We start from the raw sequence: 27,353 nt of genomic DNA on the forward strand, positions 1-27,353 counted from the left end.
TCACAATGCAAATTCAGCAGTATAATTTACAGGGATTTGGATATCATTCAGTCCAGGTTCAGTTCCAAAAAAAAGCATCAAGAGAAATCTGCCTCAACTAGCCCTTTTCTACCCCATCCCCCAAAATAAGCCCCACGCCCTCCCCTTTAGAAGATGGGTCCTCCTTGGCTTGGATGTTGACATGGAGGCCTCAGCGTCCTTTTGAAAGCATGTTTACTTATTTCCCAGATTCTTCTTGCCATGAGAACTTCTTCCCACCTAGTCTCTCAGAATGACTCCTGGAAAAGCTGTTTGAGTTGATTGTTTTGCACAGTTTCAGTTGTCATGACTTTTTTTTTTTTTTTTTTTTTAAAAAGGGCCAAGCAGCGAGTGAATAGTTTCACCAAGTGCTTAAAAAAACACATTTCCCATCCAAAAGAACTACTTTTAGATTCAAAGAATTTTCACATTTATTCTTCTTAATGGAAGAAACAGTGGGACTTCAGAGCATTTCAATGAAAGCATTTCCTTGTGAAGGCTTTTCTTTATACTACTTTGGCAGGAGCGGGCAGGTTGGGACCCGTAAGTGTGTTCAAACACCTTCCACCAAAAACAAATCTTTGCCATAGTAGGATGTAGTGGGGCTTAAATATTTCAAAGATCAAAGCCCGCTATTGTGCTAGAACATATTTACTAGAACTTGGTATTTTTAGTTGCTAAGATTTAATACTTAGACAACACAGGGAGTAATTCCATTCCCTACTGATAATGAAGTGGGAGGGCAGCTCCCTATATTCCCCCATTAAACATTACTCCTAACGCTGTTGTATGAGAGAGAGGTTTAGTAACCCTTAGGATTATGGGTATGTCTACACTTGCAGAGTTTTTGCACTATAAATTTCACCAGTGATAGGGAACCGGTCAAAGTAACTGGTTTGTGTACTCACTTAATTCCTCAGGCATCAGAGAGTGTTTACATTAGCAGCACTTCCATCTCCGATGAGAGCAGCGCTCTAGGGCAGCTATCCCACAGTGCATCTCTCTCCAGTTTGATGATGGGTTTTGTGGGAAGGGGGTGTGTGATGGCGGGGCTTCCTGGGTCCCTGCACAGCCTCCTCTCCCCAAACACTGATAAGCTCCAATAGCTCAGCATTGCTCCAAGCAGGGGATTGTTTGGAGCAGGCATTGTCACCTGGCCAGATAAGTGAGCACTTGCCAAGAAAACAGGAAGGGGATTTTCAAAGTTCCTGGGGCTTTACAGTGGGGAAGGATGGATGTCTGTTTAGCTGACAACAGAGCAGCAGAGCTGCTGTCTAGAGTGGTCACCTAGGCACTGTGGGATATCCTCTGGAGGCTAAAAGCTGTGTAAACAGGAATAACGTGTCTTCACTTGGTGCACATCACCGCAAAAGCATCACCAGTAAGAGCTGTACACCTCTCGTGGAGGTGGTTTTCTTTTTGCGGTGAAACTTCTGAGTTTCGCTGCAAAAAGTCATTGACAAGTGTAGATGCTCCCATGGTTTTTGCGCAAAAAAGGCCATTTTCCTGCTTTAAATGGCAAGTGTAGACATGCCGTAAGGCTAAAAAGGCTGACTCAGTATGTGGAAACCAGTTGCAGATCTTTTAATTGGAATAAAATCTGTATTATCTGCAGTATCATGGCAAATCCCAAAGGGATGTATCCTCTTTGCAGATCAAGTGTTCCACCCCGTGTATAAAAAATTCAGGTCCAATTCTTACACATAATATTGTAATTCATGAGTTGTTCAACTACAGTCAGTGGAATTGCTGTACCATGAAAATTGTGTTAAATGAGAACCAAGCCCAAAGAATTTTGGGAAGCGTAGCATTAGCTGTGAGTTAGACAAGTGGTTCTCAACCAGGGTTACACGTACCCCTGGGGGTATGCAGAGGTCTTCCAGGGGGTACAGCAACTCATCTAAATATTTGCCTAGTTTGACAACTAGCTACATAAAAAGCACTACCTAAGTCAGTACAAACTACAATTTCATAAAGCCAATGATTTGTTTATACTGCCATATGTATTATACACTGAAATGTAAGTACAATCTTTCTATTCCAATTGATTTTATAATTATATGGTGCAAATGAGAAAGTAAGCCATTTTTCAGTAATGGTTGCTGTGACACTTTTTTGTATTTTGATGTCTGATTTTGTAAGCAAGTAGTTCTTAAGTGAGGTGAAACTTGAAGTACGCAAGACACCTCAGACTCCTGAAAGGGGTACAGTAGTCTGGAAAGGTTGAGAGCCACTGAGTTAGACTATCCAAGTGCAATGTGTATAACAAAACACAGTAGTGTTTCACACCCAATTGCTTTGGTTCTGCTGCATCTGTGTAGAACAAATTATCTGATGTGAGATTAAATATAGGAGATTCAGTCAAAAATAAGTTCCAACTGTCTTTTTACATCTGACATCATTGTGGCATGACAAGAGACATAAAAACAGCAGTGCACATTGGGTAGTAGCTGAAATAGCAATCTAGTCATACAATGTCTGACCTATTTGAACTAGAGTGACCAGATAGCAAGTGTGAAAAATTGGGACAGGGTGGGAGGTAATATAAGACAAAGCCCTGAATATTGGGACATCTGGTCACCATAATTTAAACTGATATTATCCCTATATACAAGGATCACTCTGTCTATCACTGCAATACAGAAAGTATTCAGACTTCATACACAACAACACTATGGAACAATGTAGGCTAGGAAAGCTGAAAAGTTTAAATAGGCAGAATGTAATTACCCAAATTTGATTTTGGCCCGGACACCGGGATTAACCTCACAGTCTTACCTGGGATCACTAGTTGTGACTAGTGGCCAGGACCTAAAAACTTTTTTCATGTGTTCAGAGAAGATACCACATCAAGAGACATTGTACTTCTCCTGCCACTATGCTGGATATTAGTTCAATTCTGCCTCAAAGGAAAGTGTGGTGCTTATTCAAATCGAGACCACTCTGTGTATCACGCTAGATGTTTTAAATTTCACCCATCCAACTATCAACAGAACCAAACTGCTTAAATTAAGAGACTTGAGAATCCTAATGTAGGGTGGTAGGGATGCAGGTTGAAAGGAAATGGCTGTGTGCCTTGATTTGAATATTAAACACTTACAGTGTAATTAACAACTCAGATGAAAGTTGGAATCTATGAAACTGTGTTACGACATTTATAGCCACCAATATTTTTGACGTATGGATAATGTAGAAAACTAAAATTTTATTTGTACTGAGGTATTCAGATTATTCAAGTATACTTGGTATCAAGTGTTTCAGGAAAATGGAACAAGCTAAAAGCCACAAAGAACTGAGGTTAATCTCTGAAATATGACGACACAAAAGTTATGACATGGTGATTTTTCCCTTCATTATTTACAGGCTGTTCCAGTTTGTGTCCCTCTGAATCTTGAAAAGAATTATGAATTGCTTTACCTGGCAGAACAATTTATAGCGACCCCTGTGATGTACTTAAGGTTTAGATTGCCAGAAGTCACCAGGTGAGCATTTGCCATTGATAACACTATGCATGGACGTTCTGGGGATTTGTTTCCATTAATTCTCAGAGGGTGGCAAAGGGACTGTAGATTGCATGAAAAATTCACAGCATCTCCTCACTGGATAAGACACCTTGTGGCGGGGAGGACAAATGAACTTAGGTTCCTAAATATAACAGCATGTAATAGTGGAGGCTGGAGTTATTTGAAAGTGGACGGACAGAAGTGAGGTGCTTAGAGCCACTTTACAGCACTGCTTAGTGGTCATATTTTATCCTTGAGCCACACCTTTAGTATAGTTCCTTCCAGTAACTCATCTGCTCAGCTGGATCTTAAGCAACCCTTTCCATTGGACAGGGGGCAGTAGCAGCTGACTGATGCAGCTACACAGTGGAGCAGGCAGCCCATTGCTGTGGTCTGTGGGAACGTGCACCAGCATCCGGGCCTGAACTCATCAGTGGGTACAGAGCCAGATTGCTCCTACAGTGACAGCCAGTTGCTGCAGTTGAAGACAGAGATATAAGGACTGAAAGGGAAGCAAAAATAAACCTTAGGAGAAAGAGAATCAAAACAATCCTGAGACTGAGTGTGAAAAGGTAGAAAATGGATCAAAGGGGAGAGGAAGGAATATGAAATGGATGGAGGACCCAGCAGTTTTTGGAATGAATGAGATTTCTTATCAGAGCAAGGAAGATGGTGTCTCACAATGACAGAAGCTTGCTGCCCCTCTGAAGGGAAGAGAAAGACATGGAAGATGATGGCAGAGATGTAGAAGGATATTGCAGTTCCCCAGGGGCCAGTCTTACAAACTGACTCAAAACCTGCTCTGAAGAATCCCCACTGGTGGTAGGTTTGCAGGGACATTTTGATCCAAACAGTTTCTATGGTATTTCACAGTAGGCAAATTTCATATAGGTTTCCCCCCCCCCAAAGTGTTGTCATTCCTTTTTCAGTCTTTAAAATCAGATGATGTTATAGAAATGAATATGCATCTCACAGTGTGCAGTTGTATATCAAAATGGTGAGCCTCAAGTGATGGTTCTGCTGCTCCTATGCAGGAGTTACCAGCTGTAGCATGCTGTTCATCAAGTACTGAGGAAGCTAATGGTCTCCTGTGCTTTCTCCTACAATATTCCAGGCCATTGATGGAGCATAGTGTCTTGTTTTACTCCAATATCAATTTATAGTATTTCCCCTTCAGATGTCATTGTCCTAGAGCTATTGCTAATGTTAGTAACCTCTATATTGCACTTCAGTGTGCTCATTGTGGCACCTGAAAATGCAGGGTTGCCTTTGAATCACTGTCTGAACAATTTCAGAGGCGCCAACAGCAGAAGTTGTTGCATTTGTGACTTTTAGTGCCTCAGATTTAGATTTAGAGCATAAATATTAAGACATGCCATTGTGCCATGAATCAAAGGCGACCTGGAATTAATGCTCTCCTGGAAGATTTTTGAAAAGTTTGACAGTGTCCTTAGCAGCTAACATCTTAAATAGTTACTTACAAGCTCAAAATAAGGAGTTTTGATAGAACCATGTTCAAAAGTCAATGTGGTTTAGTGACTGGAGAGCTGAATTTGGAATCAGGGCACCTGCGTTCTGTTCCTAGTTCTGCCACCCACCTGCCGTGTGCCTTTCACAAGTCACTTCACTTCTCTGTGCCTCCATTTTCCCCTCAAGTCGTTCCTCTGTCTTGTATATTTAGCCTGAAAGCTCTTTGGGACAGAGAGCTTCTCTCATGTTTGTACAGCCCCCAGAGCACAACAGGGTCTATAGGTTCTACAATAATAATAATTAATAATACCACCACTATTTATTGTTTATATTACCGGAGTACCTAGGAGCCCTAGTTATGAACCAGGATCCCATTGTACTAAACACTGCACAAACACAGAACAAAAAGAGCTACAATTTATGCACGATCATCCAAATGCCACCAATATACAGCTCTTATTCCCTAAACAGAATAAGGGTAAAGAGTGGAACTTTCGAAGTCAGTAATGATGAAGCACATTTGTAGAAGATACTTGTGATAGATTTTTTTTTATGGCACTCCTTACCATAGTGCTGGAACACCTCCCAAACAATTTACTTTTTCTTACAACACACCTGTAAAATAAGAGGAAGTCTATAGCTACTGGATTCTGCCTATGATTAATCATAGGCATCCATTGGACCAGCTTGGATACAGAGTTGTCATTTGGAGATTAATATTTGCCTGCATAGCTAAATTATTAATGTATTGCACTGAGCTCTTCACTGTCTCATGTATCCTCTTCTCATGATTATGGTCCCTCTCCCATGACTCAGATTTTCAGCAGAATTTGATTTCCGGACATATGATACAGAGGGTGTTATTCTATATGCTGAATCCTCTGACAACACAGCATGGTTCTTGCTTGCTCTTCGTGATGGGAAGATAGAAATTCAATTCAAGAATGAACTTGGAACAAAAGTCACCAGTGGTGGCAAAGCCATTAATGATGGTCTGTGGCATATAGTAAGTTTTTTTTCCTAATACCCTGTGAATTGTTGGCACTCTCAAGTGAAGTTGGGAAAAATTGTTATAGCGACTTTAAAAAATAAAAAAAGTTCCAAAATGATTCCATAAAGATCCCAAATTTAAAGGCTGTTAAAGGTACAGTGGTAGCATTAGCAAACGTCTGAATTTCTTTGTGATACAAAGAGCCACTTTCTGCGTGGTGCTTGGGGTCTATGCAGTAATACCTAGTGCATGATTGTGTGTGTAAACATGTTTATTCTGACGCAAGAGGTCCATGGGGTTGTTATTCCAAACACACTTGTTATCTTATGCTGGCCAATGCAGCTTGATCAATCAAATCAAGGCTAACTAAAGAAAATCTTTTTTTTAAATCCCCAATTGCTGAGCATGGTGTGCCCAGAGCTACTCTAACTCAAGTCAGTAGGAATCTTAACATGAACTTTAATGGAAACAGGGTCTGTTCAATATACCTACTATGTACAGAAAAAGAACACTAATGAGATTGCAAAGTCAGCTACTTAGAATTTAGGAAATCCCAGAATTAAGCTTAAATGGGCAACCTTAATTCTGACAAAAAGAACAGGAGTAGTTGTGGCACCTTAGAGACTAACAAATTTATTTCAGCATGAGCTTTCGTGAGCTACAGCTCACTTCTTCGGATGCATAGCTGTAGCTCACGAAAGCTCATGCTGAAATAAATTTGTTAGTCTCTAAGGTGCCACAACTACTCCTGTTCTTTTTGCGGATACAGACTAACACAGCTGCTACTCTGAAACCTTAATACTGGCATTTCCTCATTTTTGCATGCTTGACTTTGCAGCCTTCTTTTAAGGTTGTTTTTGTAGATAGAAAAAAATCAAACCCAAATAATTTTATGTGCAATGCCCCCTGATGCATCAGCAGCACTTTTGAACAGACTACTTTCAGCACTGTCTCTACCACTCAAGTGCTAAACTATGCTAGCCACAAGAACATGCAGTTATCCTCTATCAGAGAGGTAGCCGTGTTAGTCTGGTTCTGTAAAAGCAGCAAAGAATCCTGTGGCACCTTATAGACTAACAGACGTTTTGCAGCATGAGCTTTCGTGCCGACAAAGTGGGCATTCACCCACGAAAGCTCATGCTGCAAAACGTCTGTTAGTCTATAAGGTGCCACAGGATTCTTTGCTGCTTTTACAGTTATCCTCTGTAACCATAGAGGAAGAGGCACAACACATGGAGACGGCGGGTTACAGATCCAAGAATAGCCCAGTTTAGCGACCGCATCACTAGGTATATAGATTTGGCTGATTCTAACAAAGAGTGTGGCTAGGGGTGTGTCTACACAACAGTGGGGAGAGTGCTTCCCAGTTTGGGTAGAGACACACTAGCTCTAGTTGAGCTAGCTCACTAAAAATTCAACAAGGCTGCAGCGCCACAGGTCGGGGTAGCTCCCTGAGAACATACCCAGGGAATTCATAGATTCCAGGGCCAGAAAGGGACCATTGTGATCATCTAATCTGAGCTGCTGCATAACACAAGTTGTTGAACTTCACTGCAATAATTTCTGTAGCAGATATTTTGAAAAACTTCCAATCTTGATTTAAAAACTTGTCAGTACTGGAGAATCCTCCACAATCCTCGGTAAATTGTTCTAATACTTACTTTCACTGTAGAAAATGTATGCCTTATTTCCAGTCTGAATTTCTCTAGCTTTTTCTCTGTTAGATTGAAGAGCCCGTTGTTAAATATTTGTTCCCCACATAGGTGCTTACAAACTGTAATCAGGTCACCTCTTAACCTTCTCTTTGTTAAGCTAAATAGATTGAGCTCTTTGGGTCTATCGCTATAAGGCATGTTTTCTAATCCTTTAATCATTCTCCTGGCTCTTCTCTGAACCATCTCCAACTTTTCAACATCCTTCCTCAATTGTGGACAACCAAACTGGACACAATAGTCTAGCACTGGTTGCACCAGTACCAAATACAGACGTAAAATAGCCTCTGTATTTCTGCTTGAGATTCCCCTGTTTATGCATGTGAGGATCACATTAGCCCTGTTGGTTGCAGTAAAAGTTCATGTTCAGCCTATTATCCACCACATTCCCAAATCATTTTCAGATAGAGAGTCCTGCATCCTGTAAATATGGCCTACAGTCTTTGTTCCGAGAGGCAAGCAGCTGTATTTGGCCACAATAAAATGCACATTGTTTGCTTGCACCCAGTGTACCAGGCAATCCAGATTTCCCTGTGTTGGTGACCTGTCTTCTTCATTATTTACCACTCCCCCAATTTTTTTCTCATTTGCAAACTTTATCAATGACATTTTTATGTTTTCTTCCAGGTCATTTGATGTTAAATAGTGTAGGGCCAAGAACAGATCCCTTCAGGACCCCACTAGAAACACACCTGTTCAGTGATGATTCCCCATTTAGAGTTGCATTTTGAGACTATCAGTTAGACTATCAGTTAGACTGTTTTTAATCCATTTAATATGTCCATGTTAATTTTATATTGTTCTAGTTTTTTTAAAATGAAAATGTTGTGTGATACAACATCAAACATCTTATAGGTGTAAGTATTACTATTACCTTTATCTACCAAACTTGTAATCTAATCAAAAAAAGAGATATCAAGTTACTTTGACAAGATCTATTTTCAATAACTTATGTTGATTTGCATTATTATATTACCCTCCTTTAGTTCTTTATTGAGATCCATATTAGCCACTGCATTATCTTGCCCAGGAACAATGTCAGGTTGACAGGCCTATAAAAACCTGAGTCATCACATTTACTCTTTAAAAATTGGCACAACCATTAGCTTTCTTCTAGTCTTCTGGACCTTCCCTGGTGTTTTCAGCCTTATTGAAAATCAACATTAATGGTCCACCAACCTCTTCGGCCAATTCCTTTAAAACTCTTGAGTGCAAGCTATGCTGACCTGATTTTAAAAATGTCTAACTTGAGCAGCTGGTGTTCCATACTAGTGGAATGGAAAAAAGTATTATCATCATCATATGATGAGACTACATTATGTTTATTCCAAATACCGAACAGAGATTTATTGAATACTTCCACCCTTTCTGCATTGTTATGGGTAATTCTACCATTTACATCTAGTAATGATCCAATACCATTGTCAGGATTCTTTATCCTGTTATACTTAAATGCCTCCTTAGTGTCCTGAACTCTGCTAGCCATAGATTTCTCCTTATGTCACTTTGCTTTCCCTATCAATTTTCTACAATTCCTAACTTTTGATTTATATTCAGTACTATCAACTTCCCGTTTCTTCCATTTGTTACATATTATTTTTAAAGTTTTTTATAGTTGCCTTCAGGTCCTTCTAAGCCAGGTTATTTTTTTAACCAACGTGGCCTTCTCCCTTGATTATGGCTTTTTGGGCATCTAGTAAAGTCTTGTTAAACAAGACCCAATTAGCCATTCACATTTTCTGATTAAGTTCTTCCTCCCAGCTTATTTGGCTCATGATTGTTTTCACCTTTGTAAAATTGGCCCTTTTAAAGCACCAAGTTGGGCAGGATTGTACTTGGGCAGCTAGCAGCTAGTAGTCTGCTACAGCCAGACTACTATTTTTAGTATGCTAGCTTGAATAGAGCTGAACATACACCCCTACCCTGATATAACGCTGTCCTCGGGAGCCAAAAATTCTTGCCATGTTATATTGAACTTGCTTTTGATCCACTGGAGTGCTCAGCTACCCTCCCACCCTCCCCGGAACGCTGCTTTACTGCATTATATCTGAATTCGTGTTATATCAAGTCGCATTATATTGAGGTAGAGGTGTATGTCTACCCGTGCTGGGAAGCATCCTGTCAGCTGCTGTGTAGATGTACCCTAAATGGATTAGATTTAGTTCCACCATATTGTTTCCTGGTCTCCAGTACAGTGCACCTTCCCTTAGACCAAAAGGATTTTGGTGGGTAACATCAACAGCAGCAGATGAATTTTTTTTTTTTTAATTTTGTCTGTGTTCCCTCAGGAGGTTCAGTTCTTTGTGGCAGGCTGAATGAGATCCAGAGGAACATGCTCAATGTGGATGGAATGTTGAGCAATTTTAGAAGCAAGCAACACAAACTGAAAAATTATGTTTTTCCAAAAACTTATCATTCAGCCAAGTATAGGTTTTCCTATACAAAGCGAGAGATACCTTTGCCTTTAAAGTATTATCCCTCTGCCCAATTTCAAAATCCTGCTGCAAACTATTAGGAAAAAATATATATATTTAAAAAGAGAAAGGCAGGTTTCTGGGTGGTGGGCTTTTGTTTTTTAAATACTGGGACATGTTAGGTAACCTTAACACAAGGCTCACTACTCCTCCCTCTGTAATCAGTATGTTCAACATATATAGTGCTATATGTATATAGTATATTATTTTTAATCCTAGGTCTCAGTGGAAGAATTAGAACACAGTATAAGTGTAAAAATAGCAAAAGAAGCAGTGATGAATATCAACAGCCCTAGAAGTCTGTTCAAACCATCAAATGGCTTCCTGGAAACTAAGGTGTACATTTCAGGATTACCTCGCAAAGTCGGCGACACCCTCATTAAACCGGTAACTTAAAAATACCTCCTGATTAAGGCTGCTTTCTTGTTTGCTTCTCCTTATATGGTGGTTACCCATGTGTCACCTAGGGAGACAAAATACAGGGAGGTATGTAGGTAGAAAATGAAAATGCCATTGGTGATATTTTCGTTTGAAAATGAGTATGCATGAAGCTTTGCGGTCTGCCCATTTTCAGGTTTTAATTATAGAATCACAGCAATTAAAGCAGTCTCAGGTAATCTAATCAATTTTCCAGGGTCCTATGCAGGATTGTGCCTAAGAGTACATTTCCTAATCTCATTTTAAAACTCCCAAGCTATATGGCCACTGTTGGTTATCTTGGGAGCATATTGTACAAATGTGCCCTTTCTTAGTGCCCGATTGTGCCTTGGTCTCGTGTGTGTGTGTGTGTGTGTGGCATGGGGTTGAAGGAAGAGCAAGGGGCCTTCATTTCTATACTGCCCTACCCACCCTGCACAGGGGGCATGAATAGGGTGACCAGACAGCAAGTGTGAAAAATGGGGACAGGGGGTGGGGGTGGGGGGTAATAGGCACCTATATAAGAAAAAGCCCCAAATATCAGGACTGTCCCTATAAAATAGGGACATCTGGTCACCCTAGGCATGAGTCACTTGACTCACCCTTCTCAGCAGCTGTAGGTCCGTGCAGTCACCTCTCGTGCAGACCCAGTAATTATCACAGTAACTGGCAATCTCAGCAGAGAGGCAACAAGTGAATGGATTATGAAGACTGAACTTTTTTTTTCCATGCTAGAGGAGGGAAGCCTCCATTACCATTGCCCATACAGTATCTGTTCTTCATATGTGTAAAAGAATTTCTATCCAACACTTTGCATGTAGACTAGAAAATAATTTACATTTGAAAACAAGCCACCAGTCCACTAACAAAAAAAATTGCTTGTAATATTTCATTTTTTAAATAATCTGTTTTTGCTTGTAGCGTGACAGGGAGGCAAAAAGGTAAAAATGTTTGACTGCTTCTCAGTGACTATTCTCTTACCCAATGTGAAATAATTCTAGAAATGTTGTTTGGGCTGATGAGTCAAACTCTCAGCCAACAAACAATACTAATAGCCATGGCCCCCTAGCTATAGCACAGTAGACACAGCCAAGCAGAAGAGGAAAGTTTGGCTACAGTATGTTTGAACTTAAATTTTGATGCTGTCTATTCTTTGCTTGCCAGTGGTACCAAATGGGAAAAGCTTACTGGCTCAGCAGTGCTGACTGAAAGCTGCGCTACTGTATATGCCTTTGATTTCAAAGAGACACAAAGTGAGTGCGGGTGACAAAATACCAGTGAGGTAATATCTTTTATTGGACCAACTTCTATTGGTGAGAGATACAAGCTTTTGAGCGATACACAGCTCTTCTTTAGGTCTGGAAAAGGTAGGTACTCAGACTGTCACAGCTAAATACGAAGTGGAACAGATTGTTTAGCATAAGTTGTTAACATATATTCTAAAAGACTATTCAAGGTGAATTGGTCCCTTAACACCATTTCAGTGATGGGATAATAAAGTGTGGAGGGGAGTTAGTGGGTTACAGATTTTTGTAATAAGCCATAAATCCAGTGTCTTAATTAAGACCATGATTTTTAGAGTCTAGTAAAGTGACGAATTTAAGCTCCCAGGCTCCTCTTTTCAAGGTACTGTGCAGGAGGACGAGGACTGAGAGGTCAGAAATAGAGTGACTATTATGTGAAAAAAGTGTTTACCATTGGGTAATAAACAGGGGCGTCTGTAGGTATTTTGCTGCCCCAAGCACGGCAGGCAGGCTGCCTTCGGCGGCTTGCCTGAGGGAGGTCCCCAGTCCTGCGGATTCGGCAGCAGCCTGCAGGAGGTCCGCCGAAGCCGCAGGACCAGCGGACCCTCTGCAGGCATACCGCCGAAGGCAACCTGCCTGCTGCCCTCACGGTGACCAGCAGAGCACCCCCCGCCGCTTGCCACCCCAAGCAGGCGCTTGGCGTGCTGGGGCCTGGAGCCGCCCCTGGTAACACAGTGTTTTTATCTTTTTATCTTTTTTTTTTTTTTTCTGTGTGAGGTCATTTGAGAGCATAGTGATTGTCTAGTTTCACACACATAGTTGTTGGAGCATTTGGAGAAGTAGATCACATAATAGAACGTGCCACCCAAACATCCCTGAGAGAACCTGCTTCACTGCAGAAATAAAAAACCTCTGATCGCTCACCCCTAGTTGTCACTTACTCCTCCACAATGGAAGCCATATGGAGTATCATTAAACAATTACAATCCATACTCAATGGGGACCACATTTTGAAAGAAATCTTCCCTGAACCCCCACTTCTGGCCTTCAAACGACCCCCCAACTTCATATCTGAAGCAAGTTTCCCCACAGACAAGGACTCCTCAACTTAAAGCAGCACCAGACCCCTGCCACAATAGATGGAAAACCTGCAGACATCTCTCTACTGCTACAATGATCGCCCTTCCCTGCCCACAACATATCATTCAAGAGCCACGGGTCCTACCCAGAGCCATCCCTTGGGTAGGGCGAATCAGGGCGACCGCTCCGGGCTCCACACTTTGTTGGGGCCCCCATGGGCTGGTGCGATTGACTGGCGCAGTCGGCCCCAGAAGAGACAAATCTGTCCCTTCCGCCCTGGGCCTCGCACCCCACTAGGGACAGCGCTGGTCCTACCCATGCCTGTCACAATGTGGTGTACATCATCCAGTGCACTAAATGCCCCCCAGTGATAAAAGACAAAAATACCATATTACCCAAGGGCAAACACGTCTCACAAAACGATCACTCCATATCTGACCTCTCAGTCCTCATCCTCAAAGGAAAGAAGCAAAACACTTTAAAAAAGATGAGCCTGGGAACTTAAATTCATAACTTTGCTAGGCACTATAAATCAGGGGTGGGCAAACTTTTTGGCCCGAGGGCCACATTAGGGAATAGAAATTGTATGGGAGGCCATGAATGCTCACAAAATTGGGGTTGGGATGTGGGAGGGGGTATGGGTTCTGGGGTGGGGCTGAGGAGTTTTGGGCTTAGGAGGGTGTTCTGGGCTGGGACTCAGGGGTTCGGAGGGTAGGAGGAGGATCAAGTCTGGGGCAGGGGTGCAGGAAGGGATTCGGGTTCTGGCTGAGGGTGCGGGCTCTGGGGTGGGGCTGGGGATGAGAGGTTTCGGGTGCAGGAGGGTGCTCTGGGCTGGGATCCAGGGGTTTAGAGAGTGGCAGGAGATCAGGGCTGGGACGGAGGTTGGGGCATGGGGAGAGGCCCAGGGGCATGGCCCCCAACCCAGCGCCCCCTCGGAGCGGGCTGAGCCGCGTGGTACGGCCCCAACCCAGCCCCCTGGGCGTAGCGGGGCTGAGCCACTTGGTGCAGCTCAGGGGCCAGCTGAAAACGGCCCACAGTCCGTCATTTGCCCAGCCCTGCTATAAATCATGGTTTTAATAAAGACTCTGGGTTGATGGTGTATTACAACAATCTATAACTCATGCACTAACCGTCCGTTAACGGACCTCTTGACCTTGAATGGTCTCTTAGAATGTGTTAACTACTTATGCCAAACAGTCTGTTCCACCTTTTATTTATCTGTGAGACTCTGAAGACAAGTCTGCACTACAAAATTAAGCCACCGCATGAATTACATCACTTTTGCATGGCCACATTACTCTCCTTATTTTAATGGTGCGTGTCCTCACCAGGAGTTCTTGCACTGATTTAATTGTCAGTGTGGGGTGGTTTCTGAAAGGCAGCAACAGTCGATCTAAACAACAGCCTAATTACATCGACCTAAGTTCTACGCCACTCACTGAGGTGGAGTTATTAAGTCAGTGTAGTGGATAAGTTACATTGGTGGGAGCTACATTTTAGGCAATGTCTATACTACCGCTTATGTTGGCAAAATATATGTTGTTGAAGGGTGAAAAAAAAGCTGCATTGGCACAGCTGTGCCACTGTAAGGTCTCTAGTGTAGATATAGCCTCAGTGTAGATGGTTACAGAGTTAGGTTAATGTGAGGCAGCTTATGTTGACCTCTCTCTGCAGTGTAGACCAGGCCTGAGTACTTTTCTCAGACCTGAAGAAGAGCTCTTTGTAAGCTAAAAAGCTTGTTTCTCATGCCAACAGAAGTCAGTCCAATAAAAGATATTACCTCATCCACCTTGTTCTCTCTAATATCCTGGGACCAACATGGCTACAACGCTGCAAACAACAATTTGATTCGAAGACAGCTCTGAAGATCAGTGCTGTAAGCTATGGCATTAATATAACTCTGCATTACTGTTCACCAGAAATAAATTGTCATATCAAGTAACTCATTCTCTGTTGATTAACAATGTTTCTAGAGTAAATCTGTATGCAACACAAAAATCTGACTGTAACTCTTCTGCAGCTTAACCCTCGACTAGATGGGTGCATTCGTGCCTGGAACCTGATGAATCAGGGAAGCTCAGGCATAAAAGAAGTTATTCAAGAAAAACAAAGCAAACACTGTTTAGTAACTGTGGGGAAAGGGTCCTATTACCCTGGCACTGGCACGGCACAATTTCATATAAACTATAGTAAGTATTTTTCTGCCTTCTCCAACATTTCTTTATGCTAGACTGATGATTGAACTAATGAATGGCAAAAGAGTATGGGCTTCCCTCATGCACCCTTGACTTGGGCAAGGTTCCCACTAATTTCAGAGGGAGTTTTGCTTGAGTAATGAGTGTAGGTTCTGGCCTCACACGTTATCAGTTTAATTTCTGCAAAGGCCTCTATCAGCGTGGACTTGATGAAATGGGTCCTTTCCATCTCTCAAGGGTCTGATTCAGCTCCCATGTTATCAATGGAAGTTTTGCTATTGACATCACTGAGAGTGGTTTGAGCCCCAAATGAAATAGTCATGTGGAATTATATTTGAGCACGATACAGTGTGGGTGCTGATTGTGATACTAAGTAACATGGTGCATTATTAGTGTGAAATTAAGAAAAAAAAGCAGTTGTTAAATATGGGCATCCCTTTTAGCTGCTGAACTTGCAAACACTTTAGCACCTGTATAACTTTTACTCGTGAGAATTCCCATTGGGGCAATGGAACTATTCCTGTGTGTGATGTTAAACACGTGTTTAAGCTATCAACCTTCTGCTCAGTAGCAAAATTTTATGAGCAACCTGTCAGGCTTTTTCTGGCTTAACCTTATAAACAGCCCTCTTATGAATGTGGCAGTGAGAGAGGTAATAAATAAAAAAGGAAGACCAGCAAACTGAAAAGGCAAGAAAAAAACCCAAGCTTAAAATGTCTCTTTCTATATGTTTAATATTAGAAATTTTGGGGAAAACTAGAAATGTAAAGCTCACCTTTTCACTACAGATTTAGCTTGATTTTTCATAGTGGGAATATAAATTGTAGGGGGAAAATGCTTGTAAATAACTGAATAGTATTTGGATGCTTGTAAAAGGTGTTTTTCGGGTTCATTAATTTCATTCTTTTTTTTTTAAACAGATAATTTTACCAATGACAAAGAATGGCTAATTAACATAACATTGACTATTCGCCCATCCACAGGCACTGGTGTGATGTTTGCCTTGGTCTCTGGCAAAACAGTGCCTCTTGCTTTGTCCATAGTAGACGCCAACTCCCCTAACTCACAGGTGATCTTATTGTTATCACAGTAACTCTGGGTCTGATCCTCATCTGGTGTAAATCAGCATAGCTCTTTTGACTTAAACTCTCGGTCTTCATTCTCCATCTGTAAAATGGGACTAATCTTAGCTACTTACTATACTTCACAAGGGCATTGTGAGGCTGAATTAATTGTTTGCAAGGTGCTCCACTAAAACAGTGATGAACTGCATAAAAAAGCCAATATATAAATAGGTCTTGCTGTCCTTGAATTCTCAGTTGTGGCAAGTAGCATGACAGAAGGCCGGATGTGCCTATATGTATATGAGGGTCAATACATACTTCTTTTTTAAACTGCCTATAGTAGATACTAGGGTTGAAATGTTGGCCTTATTACAGTCAGTGTTGAAACTTCCATCGACTTCCACAGGACCAGGATTTAACCCCAGAAATCTAGATCAAGATTTTCTAACATGAATACCTAAAGAGAGACTCCTAAATATAAAATTTAGGCACCTAAACAAGTGGCTTAGTTTTTCAAAAGTGTTGAACAACCCAGCAGCTGCTATTGACTTCAGTGGATTTCCCAATTTCAGGCACCTATTTTGAAAAACTTTGGCTGTAATGTTTCCTCCAGTTTCTCCTTACAAATGTAAAATGCAGCATAACTAAATAAAATAAGTGCTGGAGTTCTGTGTGAAATGTTTTTTAATCTGTTGCCTAGGAAATCATTGTGACTATTGAGAACGTTATTGTTGCCCGGCTGGAGTCAGAGAGGTTGTGTACCTCCAAAAGAATGCTGCTAGGACTCAGAGTAAACAAACAGCTGCTTGAACTGACTGACGATTCACAAACACACAGCATCAATTCTGAGCAAGAGCAACAACTGTCCGTCCTGGATCAAGTAATGAAGGGACCTATTGTTACCTACTTAGGTGGCATTCCAGGTGAATTTTATTTCTTTTCATTGATGTGAATGAATTAGTCTTACTCAAAATCCTGGGTTGGTGTGGGTGGTTTTTTTTTTTTAATTACCTATTTTTATCCTTGTATTTTTGAGTCAACTTGTATAGCTTTTGATGCAACCTGATACTTCAATAGTAACATTAAGGCACTATCTTAGCAGCCCAGCAGCAGAGCTTCTCTCCAAAGGTCTATTTTTGGAAGTGACCCTATGGCACCTATTCCCAGGAGAAAATGGTGGTGTGTTGTGAGGATTTTTGTTTTCTATTTTTTTTTGTTTTGCTTAAGAGCGATGAGAACTCCTGAAGTGCCATCTACTGATAGTTTCAACAAACTGCAGCAGCTTTAGATATTGTCTAAACCATCCATTTAAAAATAATTGGAGGAGGAAACAGGGAAAGTGGGGTTACAACAATCATACTTTCAGGTGATGGTTGACAGCCTCCATGATAGCAGGGAATATGAAAATTTTAAGTGGGTTAAAAAGACTCAGTGTTTTGTTTAAACAATTTGTAAGTGAATTTTCAGCCCTACAACTCCTATCTTGTGCAACCATATCTGAGCAGGCATGCTATGGATGTGCATCAATGCCATGAGGCTTTGGATTTGGAAAATTATATGCTAACTTGAAACCTGGGGTGGGGGAGACACCTAAATCATAGGGTGGTTTTGGGGCTAAATTATTGTTGGTAAAAGTTTTTGACATCCTCTGGCTAAAGGGACTAGAGGGAAAGACAAAGTATTAGCTACCCAAGAGATCTTAGAAGTTTGACAGGCCAGCAGGAAGCCTGTCTTAGCCCCGCTGCACTGCTTGCGGTGGCCAAGGATCCCAAGCCCCTTTTAAATCTCCTGGGCCCCTGGGCAATTGCCCCCTTTCCTCCCACCCCCATGTTGGCAGGCCTAAGCACAGTGCTAACTGCAGTGTAAACAAAGCTGTAGGAAATGAGATGCTGGTTTAAATCAGGTATCCCTATTGGCTAATGAGTCAACATTCACATTTGGAGAACGTGTACTTGGAGAATGGGGTACAAAACATATCAGAAGGACAGAACAGGTCATGGGAGGGCGGTGGAGAGTGGCACTATATGTGAAAGAAAATGTAGAATCAAGTGAAGTAAAAATCTTAAATGAAGCCACATGTCCCATAGAATCTCCATGGGTAGTAATTCCATGCTCTAATAAGAATATAACAGAGGGATCTATTATCGACCACCTGACCAGGACAGTGATAGTGACAATAAAATGCTAAGGGAGATTAGAGAGGCTATCAAAATAAAGAACTCAATAGTGGGGGATTTCAATTGTTCCCATATTGACTGGGTACATGTCACCTCAGTACGAAATGCAGAGACAAAATTTCTCGATACTTTGAATGACTGCTTCTTGGAGCAGCTGGTATGGGAACCCACAAGGGGAGAGGCAATTCTTGATTTAGTCCTGAGTGGAGCACAGGAGCTGGTCCAAGAGTAACTATAACAGGACCGCTTGGAAATAGTGACCATAATATAATAACATTTTAACATCCCTGTGGTGGGAAGAACAATGTGGTATTTAATTTCAGAAAGGGGAACTATCCAAAATTGAGGAGGTTAGTTAAACAGAAATTAAAGGTACAGTGACTAGAGTGAAATCCCTGCAAGCTGCATGGACACTTTTTAAAGACACCATAATAGAGGCCCAACTTAAATGTATACCCCAAATAAAAAAAACACAATAAAAGAACTAAAAAAGAGCTACTGTGGCTTAACAACCATGCAAAAGAAGCAGTGAGAGATAAAATGGCATCTTTTAAAAAGTGGAAGTCAAATCCTAGTGACGTAAACAGAAAGGAGCATAAACACTGCCAAATTAATTAAAAATGTAATAAGAAAAGCCAAAAAGGAGTTTGAAGAACAGCTAGCCAAAAACTCAAAAGGTAATTGTCACGGACTCACAGGTCGTGCCTACTCTTGGCCCCATGCAGTCCGTGGGGGGAACCGCCTTCAGTGAGACAGCCCTTCTTGGGTCTTCTCTCTCTCAGGGGGTTAAGCCCTTCCACCTCCTGGAGCCTCACCTCTCTGAACCTTAGTATGCCTGTCTCTCGCCGTGGGCCCCCTCAGGGAGTCCACTCACTCTGGACCTCCGGGGCCTCCACTCCCAAAGGGAATAAAGCAACCCTGTTCTCTAGTCTGGGGTGACTCTCAGGCAGCATAAAACAGGAGGGTTTATTGAGCATTTGAACACAGAAATCTCCCACTTCATCACAGTAATAACAAAATGTTTTTAAGTACATCAGAAGCAGGAAGCCTACTAAACAACCTGGACAATCAAGGTACAAAAGGAGCACTTAAAGATGATAAAGTCATTGTGGAGAAACTAAATGAATTCTTTGCTTCAGTCTTCACGGCTGAGGATGTTAGGGAGATTCCCAAACCTAAGCCATCCTTTGTAGGTGACAAATCTGAGGAATTGTCACAGATTGAAGTGTCACTAGAGGTGGTTTTGGAATTAATTGATAAACTTAACAGTAACAAGTCACTAGGACCAGCTGGCATTCACCCAAGAGGTCTGAAAGAACTCAAATGTGAAATTGCAGAACTATCAACTATGGTTCGTAACCTGTCCTTCAAATCAGCTTCTGTACCCAATGACTGGAAGATAGCTAATGTAATGCCAATATTTAAAAAGGACTCTAGCAGGGATCCCGGCAATTACAGACCAGCAAGTCTAACATCAGTACTGGGCAAATTAGTTGAAACAATAGTAAAGAATAAAATTGGCAGACACATAGAAGAAAATAAATTGTTGGGCAAAAGTCAACATGGTTTCTGTAAAGGGAAATCATGTCTTACTAATCTATTAGAGTTCTTTGAAGGGGTCAACAAACATGTTGACAAGGGGGATCCAGTGGACATAGTGTACTCTAGATTTCCAGAAAGCCTTTGACAAGGTTCCTCGCTAAAGGCTCTTACGTAAATTGAGTTATCATGGGATATAAGAGGGAAGATCCTTTCATGGATTGAGAACTGGTTAAAAGACAGGAAACAAAGAGTAGGAATAAATGGTAAATTTTCAGAATGGAGAGCTGTAACTAGTGGTGTTCCCCAAGGGTCAGTCCTAGGACCAATCCTATTCAACTTATTCATAAATGATCTGGAGAAAGGGGTAAACAGTGAGGTGGCAAAGTTTGCAGATGATACTAAACTGCTCAAGATAGTTAAGACCAAAGACGACTGTGAAGAACTCAAAAAAGATCTTACAAAACTAAGTGATTGGGCAACAAAACGGCAAATGAAATTTAATGTGGATAAATGTCAAGTAATGCACATTGGAAAAAATAACCCCAACTGTACATACAATATGATGGGGGCTAATTTAGCTACAACTAATCAGGAAAGAGATCTTGGAGTCATCGTGGATAGTTCTCTGAAGATGTCCGCGCAGTGTGCAGCGGCAGTCAAAAAAGCAAACAGGATGTTAGGAATCATTAAAAAAGGGATAGAGAATAAGATGGAAAATATATTATTGCCCATATATAAATCCATGGTATGCCCACATCTTGAATACTGTGTACAGATGTGGTCTCCTCATCTCAAAATATATACTGGCATTAGAAAAGCTTGAGGGAAGGGCAACTAAAATGATTAGGGGTTTGGAACAGGTACCATATGAGGAGAGATTAAAGAGGCTAGGAATTTTCATCTTGGGAAAGAGGAGACTAAAGGGGGGATATGATAGAGAGATATAAAATCATGAGTGGTGTGGAGAAAGTGGATAAGGAAAAGTTATTTACTTGTTCCTATAATACAAGAACTAGGGGCCACCAAATGAAATTAATGGGCAGCAGGTTTAAAACAAATAAAAGGAAGTTCTTCTTCACACAGCGCACAGTCAACCCGTGGAATTCTTTGCCTGAGGAGGTTGTGAGGGCTAGGATTATAACAGGGTTTAAAAGAGAACTAGATAAATTCATGGCGGTTAAGTCCATTAATGGCTATTAGCCAGGATGAGTAAGGAATGGTGTCCCTCTTGTTTGTCAGAGGGTGGAGATGGATGGCAGGAGAGAGATCACTTGATCATTACCTGTTAGGTTCACTCCCTCTGGTGCACCTGGCATTGGCCACTGTTGGCCGTCAGGATATTGGGCCGGGTAGACCTTTGGTCTGACCCAGTACGGCCATTCTTATGTACTGTGATTATCATTAAAGCCAGCTGTTTTTAACAGTTTCCACACAGAAGTCTGTCTCTAAGATACCTTCTTTCTCCCAATGTTCTTAGTTACCACAGTAATTTCCTCTTCCAAAACAAATAGACAAATAATGTTTTCAGGTAACATTTTCCAACAGTTACCATACAATGTTAAGAACCATAAGAACCCCTAGAGGTGATCCCTGAAACGGTGAAGTTTACTATTTGATGAGTAAAATAGGGCACTTAAAGTATCTCCGTGCTTCCACAAACAAAACAAGCAGTAGAGAACAAAGTTGTAAAGTTCCAAATCTATTTAAGGCAAATGCATATCTTATGGCTTTTCTAATTGGAATGTTTCTCTTTGCTATGTTTCTCCAAAATTGCAGTAACATGGAGATTAATTTTTTAAAAATAATTCAGTAAATTATGTTTTTTCAGTGAGGCATGTGGGGTTCTGTGGTACCAGTCTCTTATGCAGCAGAGCACTCTGAACAGAGAAGACCAGTCCTACTGGGATTTTGCACAAAGAGACTCAAAGCACTTTGGCTTATAGCAGAGTAAACTCAAGCAGGCAATATATCTGTCAAAGGCTATGTCTCAAGGTCACCCCCTTGCGTGTGTGCCTTACTTACCTCATACATTGTTCTCTGGGCAACAGCAATCCTGGGGTTTGGTTCTAGAGCATGGGGTGCATCCCTTTGGCGATACTTTTTAGCAGGTCCACTCTCTTCTGGAGGACATATAATGCAGTCTGAACAAAAGGAAAATACTTCCACAGCACCTCAACTTTGGGCCTTCATCCTCCTGCAAAGGAGAGGGAAACAATCTTTCAGTCTTGGTTCCCACTCACCTGCATTGTTAAAGCCAAGGCTTAGTCCCTGGGGGTTACAACAGAAAAAACAGACCAGCCCATCTTCCCCAGAGGGCTCAGGCCAGCCTCATTCTCCAACTGTTCATCAGTTAGTAACACAGGACCCCAGTCTGGAGGCACTAGCTCTGCTTGTTTCAGAATATCACCCCAACTGTGCTGAATTGTTCCTTTTTAAGGGCCCTGAAAAGCCACACAAATGCAGCCAGTTGGGGCTGATTGGAATCACAGGAATTAACCTCTTCTTGACTTGGGGGCAGGGCCGCCCAGAGGATTCCGGGGGCCCGGGGTCTTCGGCGGCGGGGGGCCCTTCCGTTCCGGGACCCGCCGCCGAAGTGCCCCAAAGACCCACGGCGGGAACCCCCCCGCCGCCGAATTGCCGCCGAAGCGGGACCCACCGCCGAAGCGCAGCCCGGTCTTCGGTGGTAATTCGGTGGCGGGGGGGGTCCCCGCCGCGGGCCTTCGGGGCACTTCGGCGGCGGGTCCGGAACAGAAGGGGCCCCCCGCCGCCGAAGACCGGACTGCGCGGCGGCAGGTCCCGTCCCCTCCCCACCCAACCCAACCCCAGCCCCGCCCCAGCCCCAGCCTCTTACCCCTGCCCCGGCCCCGGCCCCGAGCGCATCTCCGGCGGGGCCTGAGCTCCGTCCCGCTCAGAGCCGCGTGGTGAGGGGGCGGGGCTGTGAGCGCCACGCCGAGCGGAGGCAGCTGCCCCGCCCCCTCCCCACGCAGCTCGGATCGGGGCGGGGCTCAGGGGCTCGGCCGGAGGCTCGGCGCTTGATGCGCTGAGGCTCCAAGAGGGGCGGAAGCGGGAGCCTCCGCTCTTCTCTTGGGGGGCCCCTGCGGAGCCCGGGGCCCGGGGCAAATTGCCCCCTTTGCCCCCCCCCCCTGGGCGGCCCTGCTTGGGGGGCGGGTAATCTGCTCCTGGGAGAATCACAATCACTGAAAAACTTCATGGCAAGCCTGGATGATCATCATTGATAGGTTCTTTAGAGATAACCACATTGTGCAGGAGTGTTAGATGACATTCTTGACATCAGCTTCCAACCCAGTTAGTTCTAGTTGCTGAACGTGCTCATGACCAGATCCTCAAGGGTATTTAGATTCCTAACTCCTATTAAAATCAGGTGAGTGAGTTACAGTCCTAAATCTCTTTGAGGATCCAGACCTTGGATCAATTCCAACCTACCTCATAAGAAGTTTGTTGTACCCTATGCCTCATAGTAATGCCTGCTTGAGCATTTGTAATGGAGTAAATGTATTGTTCGCTGACAATACATCATTGGTTGACATTGCCCTAGTTTAACCACTGAATAGATTAGAAATGGAAAGTGTGGGACTTTTACAGAGAAGTCACTGGAAAGAAGAAATGATGAAACTAGTTTGTAGCATTCTCATGGGTCCCCTGTTTTTGAACAGTGGATTGGAATCCAGAGCAGCTTTTTGGCCAGATAGAAAGATTATTCTAACAGTGAACTTTAAATACATAAACATCTGTTACTAGGTCAGGACAAGAAAACTGGGGATGCCAGGAAATATGGTATTAACACTCTCCAATCAGTAAAGTATATATTATTTTGAAAATATCTAGTTCTAGTGCAGTGGTCCCCAAACTGTTGGGCACGTTCGGGGTGGGGGGTGAGGCAGGGCCCGGGACAGCCCCCATGAGGAGTGGGGAGGAGCACCATCCAGCCTCGCCCCCAGCTGCCAGTCCCCACCACCATGGTTCTGCTCCTGGATGCAGCCCTGGCTGCGGTTCCAGCCCCATCCCCGTCCCTGCCCCACCCTCGGCCCTGTCTCCCAGCCCAGCCACGACTCCAGCCTCAGCCTCGACCCCCTTACCCCTCTCCGTACTCTTCCCCCCTGCTCCTGGGAGCTGCAGGCCCAGCTTCCGGGGTGGGTGGTGTGGTGTGGACAAGGGTAAGGGGGGGGGCGCGATGTGAAAAGTTTGGGGACCACTGTTCTAATGCATATTGCAAATCATCCTAACCTTCCTCAGTTTGTGAACTTCATCTTAAACACTCAAACAAGGGGAAGAAGAGTTTATGGAGTGAAGTGAAATGTTTCCCCTTAAGCTGCCATTTCCTGCCATGGATCCTTGACTGATGAGAAATGGGAAGTTTCCATGTTTTTACTCATCTGAAAAGCACATAGCATGTTGGAAGCCTTGGTGTAATTCATTTAATGTGGTTTCTGTGCAGATGTTCCTGTTGGTGCTACACTACTGACAGCCTTTTATAATGGCTGTATGGAGGTAAAGGTCAATGACGTACAGCTGGATCTGGATGAAGCCTTCTCTAAACACAATGACATTCGATCCCACTCGTGCCCACTGATTGCAAATGAAATGAATGAATTCTTAAACTAGCATTCTCCCTTCAGATATAATTTGCGTAATGAGTCTCATGTCATAATGAAACCTGTATTATTTTACTCAAGATGTTCTGAGAAAAGAGTTCAGCTGGAGTGTTTCTATCTACTTAATGTAATTTGGGAAGATTAAAAAAAACCCACTTTTTTCAGTGATAAAAGGACATGATGAAGACTAAAATCCTGTGAAAATGTTCTTATCCATTTCAGTGATTAAATCTAGCTTAAAGATATTAAGATTTCTTTTGGGTAAAACCATCTTTTTTTTCACCATTGTTGCGGTTCCCTTTTTGTATTTTACCCAGCTTGAAGAGTCAAATCAGGCCAGTCTGGCTGTCACTCTTGGTTCTGATGCTTTAGCACAAAGCTGTGGTGTTTGGGTGGCAAGTGCTACCAGCAGGTTTGAATCTAAACATTGTTTTCATTTAACTTTCTAAAACAAAATGTATGAAAATGTCTTAGAAGGTTTTGGAAAATGTGTGCTTTGAAAAGTCTAAAGTTATAGGCCCAAGGTCTCTGTCAGACTGCTGGATCACAGCATTATTTTGGGGAGCAACATCCAACCCCAAGCTTTGGTAATGCTAGAAGCTAGGATTAATGTTGAGGCGGCTGCTTGTGTTAGGAAAGAAATTCGTAAAGTGGCTTTGTAATCCTTATAATGTACTGGACCAACTTTTCCACTCAAAGCCTCCTTTTATAGGTACATTTCAACTTGTGTTACACACTTTCACAGAACATATCAAAATGGCAGAAAATGATATTTGATTACTCCTTGGGACAGACTAGCTTAGGGTTAACATTAATTCTTTCCATGTTTTCCATCAAGGAATCCCAGCATTGTACTTTGTTTGATTCAGAGCTCCATTAAGAGGGACTCACTGCCACACTTAAAAAATAATTCAGTACCATGCTATTATCAGAAAACAAAGGCCAGCAGTTTTATGCGGGTGAGTTGCACGGATGAAGCACCATCAGTCAGAGTTACAGGACACCAAATTGGAATTTACCAAATGAAGCTAGAGGTCTCACTGGCAAACGAACAGACTTCCCCATTCATGAGGAATCTCACAGTCCAGAGTTTCCTAGTCATTCCTTCATACAGAAATCTGTCAAACTAGTTCTCTCCTCAGGCCAATCCCTCAAAACTGGGGATAAAATCCCCATCACTTCCGCTTCTGGGGACCTATAGAGAGAGGGATACAGCTGCGTTTGAAAGCCATATTTCAGCAAGAGTTGTTTATTTACACGAAGCCCGAAATTTTACAGCCATGTCACGCTTAAAGCCATATCCGCTCTCAGCCAGATTAACAAGGAAAGTTGATTAAGGCAGGAAGGAATGAGTTTTCTGGGAAGTATCCAGTTCACACATTTCTGGCTTCCTTAATCTCCTCTGAGTGGGCTTTCCCTTCCCTGTCTCATTTTCACACAAGCAGTAATTCTGGCTGCTCTCGCATTTTAGTCAAGCTGAACAAATAAACAAAGGAGAGAACAGGCATAAGCAGTGACTACCTTTCACCTCCAATCACAAAACTATTATCTGTCAAAATACCTGAATTGGGGTTTGCTTCCTAGAGGTCTAATTGTAATATATTTGTTGCCCCAGGAGTAGAAATTTACTTACCAAGAGATGGATCATGCCATCCTTACTCACTTTGAGAACTACTTTAATTCCTCTGGGAATCCCACTAAAATAAACGGGTTTCCTTGTGGTGTGAGGTACTGCACAACAGAAACGTACCTCAAAGCATAAAATCTAGACCTAACTTTTCAACTGTATTTTGTCGGCTGCTTTCCCACCTCCCTCTTTAACTTCACTTCTCACCCTGGCCTTACTATATAACACGATGAGTATAATGGATGAATGTTTGCTATGGTTTCCCAAGGAAGCCAGTCTCAGGTCCCTCACAGAGTTTGACTCGGCAGCAGTACTGCTGCTCACTGATAAAAGGAAACCTTAAAGATCACTTGAAGCAAGTCTCCAATGGCTAATCACCAGTCAGCTAATGACCCACCACAGTGAAGTGGTATCATGATGCAAAATTGCTTAAGTTTCCATCTCCTTTAAATACTTATGGAAAAAATGCCAGCGCCCACTTACCTTATTTGGACCCAATTCAGTAAAGCACTTAAGCACATGCTTAGGGCCAATTGAAATCAATTTGAATTACATGCTGAAATGAGGCTTTGGTGAATCAGACAATCTAAACATGCCATTAAATAATTACTGCATTTGCAATTTAGTAGCAACAACCCCAGAAACTCAAATTGTCTTCAGGAAAGTAGATCTTATGCTTGTTCAGCTTCCTTGCCTTCCACAACAATCATAGAAACATGAAATAAGAATGTCAACATGACAGACCTTTATGTCAACATGTGTACAACACAAGAAAAAAAGTTTGGATTTTTTGTTTTGTAAATCCTAGAGAGATAGGAAATTAAGGAACATAGGATATAGTTAAGTCACACAGGTTTCTGATCTGGGCACATATCTGTACAGGAAACAAAATACAGATACTTTAGTGTATTCTAGTCTTATGTAAAGCTTTGTTGGATTTTTGAATGTGTAAGTGCCTCAATGTTTTAAACATGCAATAAAGGAGAATCTAGACGTTTCTTTTCATTTCAAGGTGTATTTGCATATCTTTGATTCATTTAAACTGTACACATCTTGTTCTGATGATAAAATGCCTTATTTAAGAATCTGTGGTAATCTTCAGTATAAAAAATTTCAATAACTCAAAGCTCATTTGCTGTTCAAATATGAATACATGTTCCCTAAATTAATGGTGGGTTTTCTTAATGATTTAATATCACCAGTATCAATTAAACTGGGTTGACATT

General features: G+C 42.3%; 1 protein-coding gene across 5 annotated transcripts in view; it reads left to right on the plus strand.

Moving 5' to 3' along the window:
• The window catches only part of PROS1 (protein S), a 95,202-nt gene extending 68,070 nt beyond the window's left edge, over positions 1 to 27,132 (plus strand). For all 5 annotated transcript variants that reach the window (XM_039525026.1, XM_039525012.1, XM_039525017.1 and 2 more), the window contains 7 exons: positions 3,382 to 3,500; positions 5,808 to 5,997; positions 10,388 to 10,555; positions 14,930 to 15,098; positions 16,025 to 16,173; positions 16,869 to 17,091; positions 24,344 to 27,132. In XM_039525026.1, the coding sequence (XP_039380960.1) occupies positions 3,382 to 3,500; positions 5,808 to 5,997; positions 10,388 to 10,555; positions 14,930 to 15,098; positions 16,025 to 16,173; positions 16,869 to 17,091; positions 24,344 to 24,510 (1,185 nt within the window). In that variant the 3' untranslated portion in view covers positions 24,511 to 27,132. The remainder of the gene's footprint in view (positions 1 to 3,381; positions 3,501 to 5,807; positions 5,998 to 10,387; positions 10,556 to 14,929; positions 15,099 to 16,024; positions 16,174 to 16,868; positions 17,092 to 24,343) is intronic.
• Positions 27,133 to 27,353: the final 221 nt, after the last annotated feature.

The sequence above is a fragment of the Mauremys reevesii genome, linkage group 1 (genome assembly GCF_016161935.1).
Source record: "Mauremys reevesii isolate NIE-2019 linkage group 1, ASM1616193v1, whole genome shotgun sequence".
In the NCBI taxonomy this organism is placed as follows: domain Eukaryota; kingdom Metazoa; phylum Chordata; order Testudines; family Geoemydidae; genus Mauremys; species Mauremys reevesii.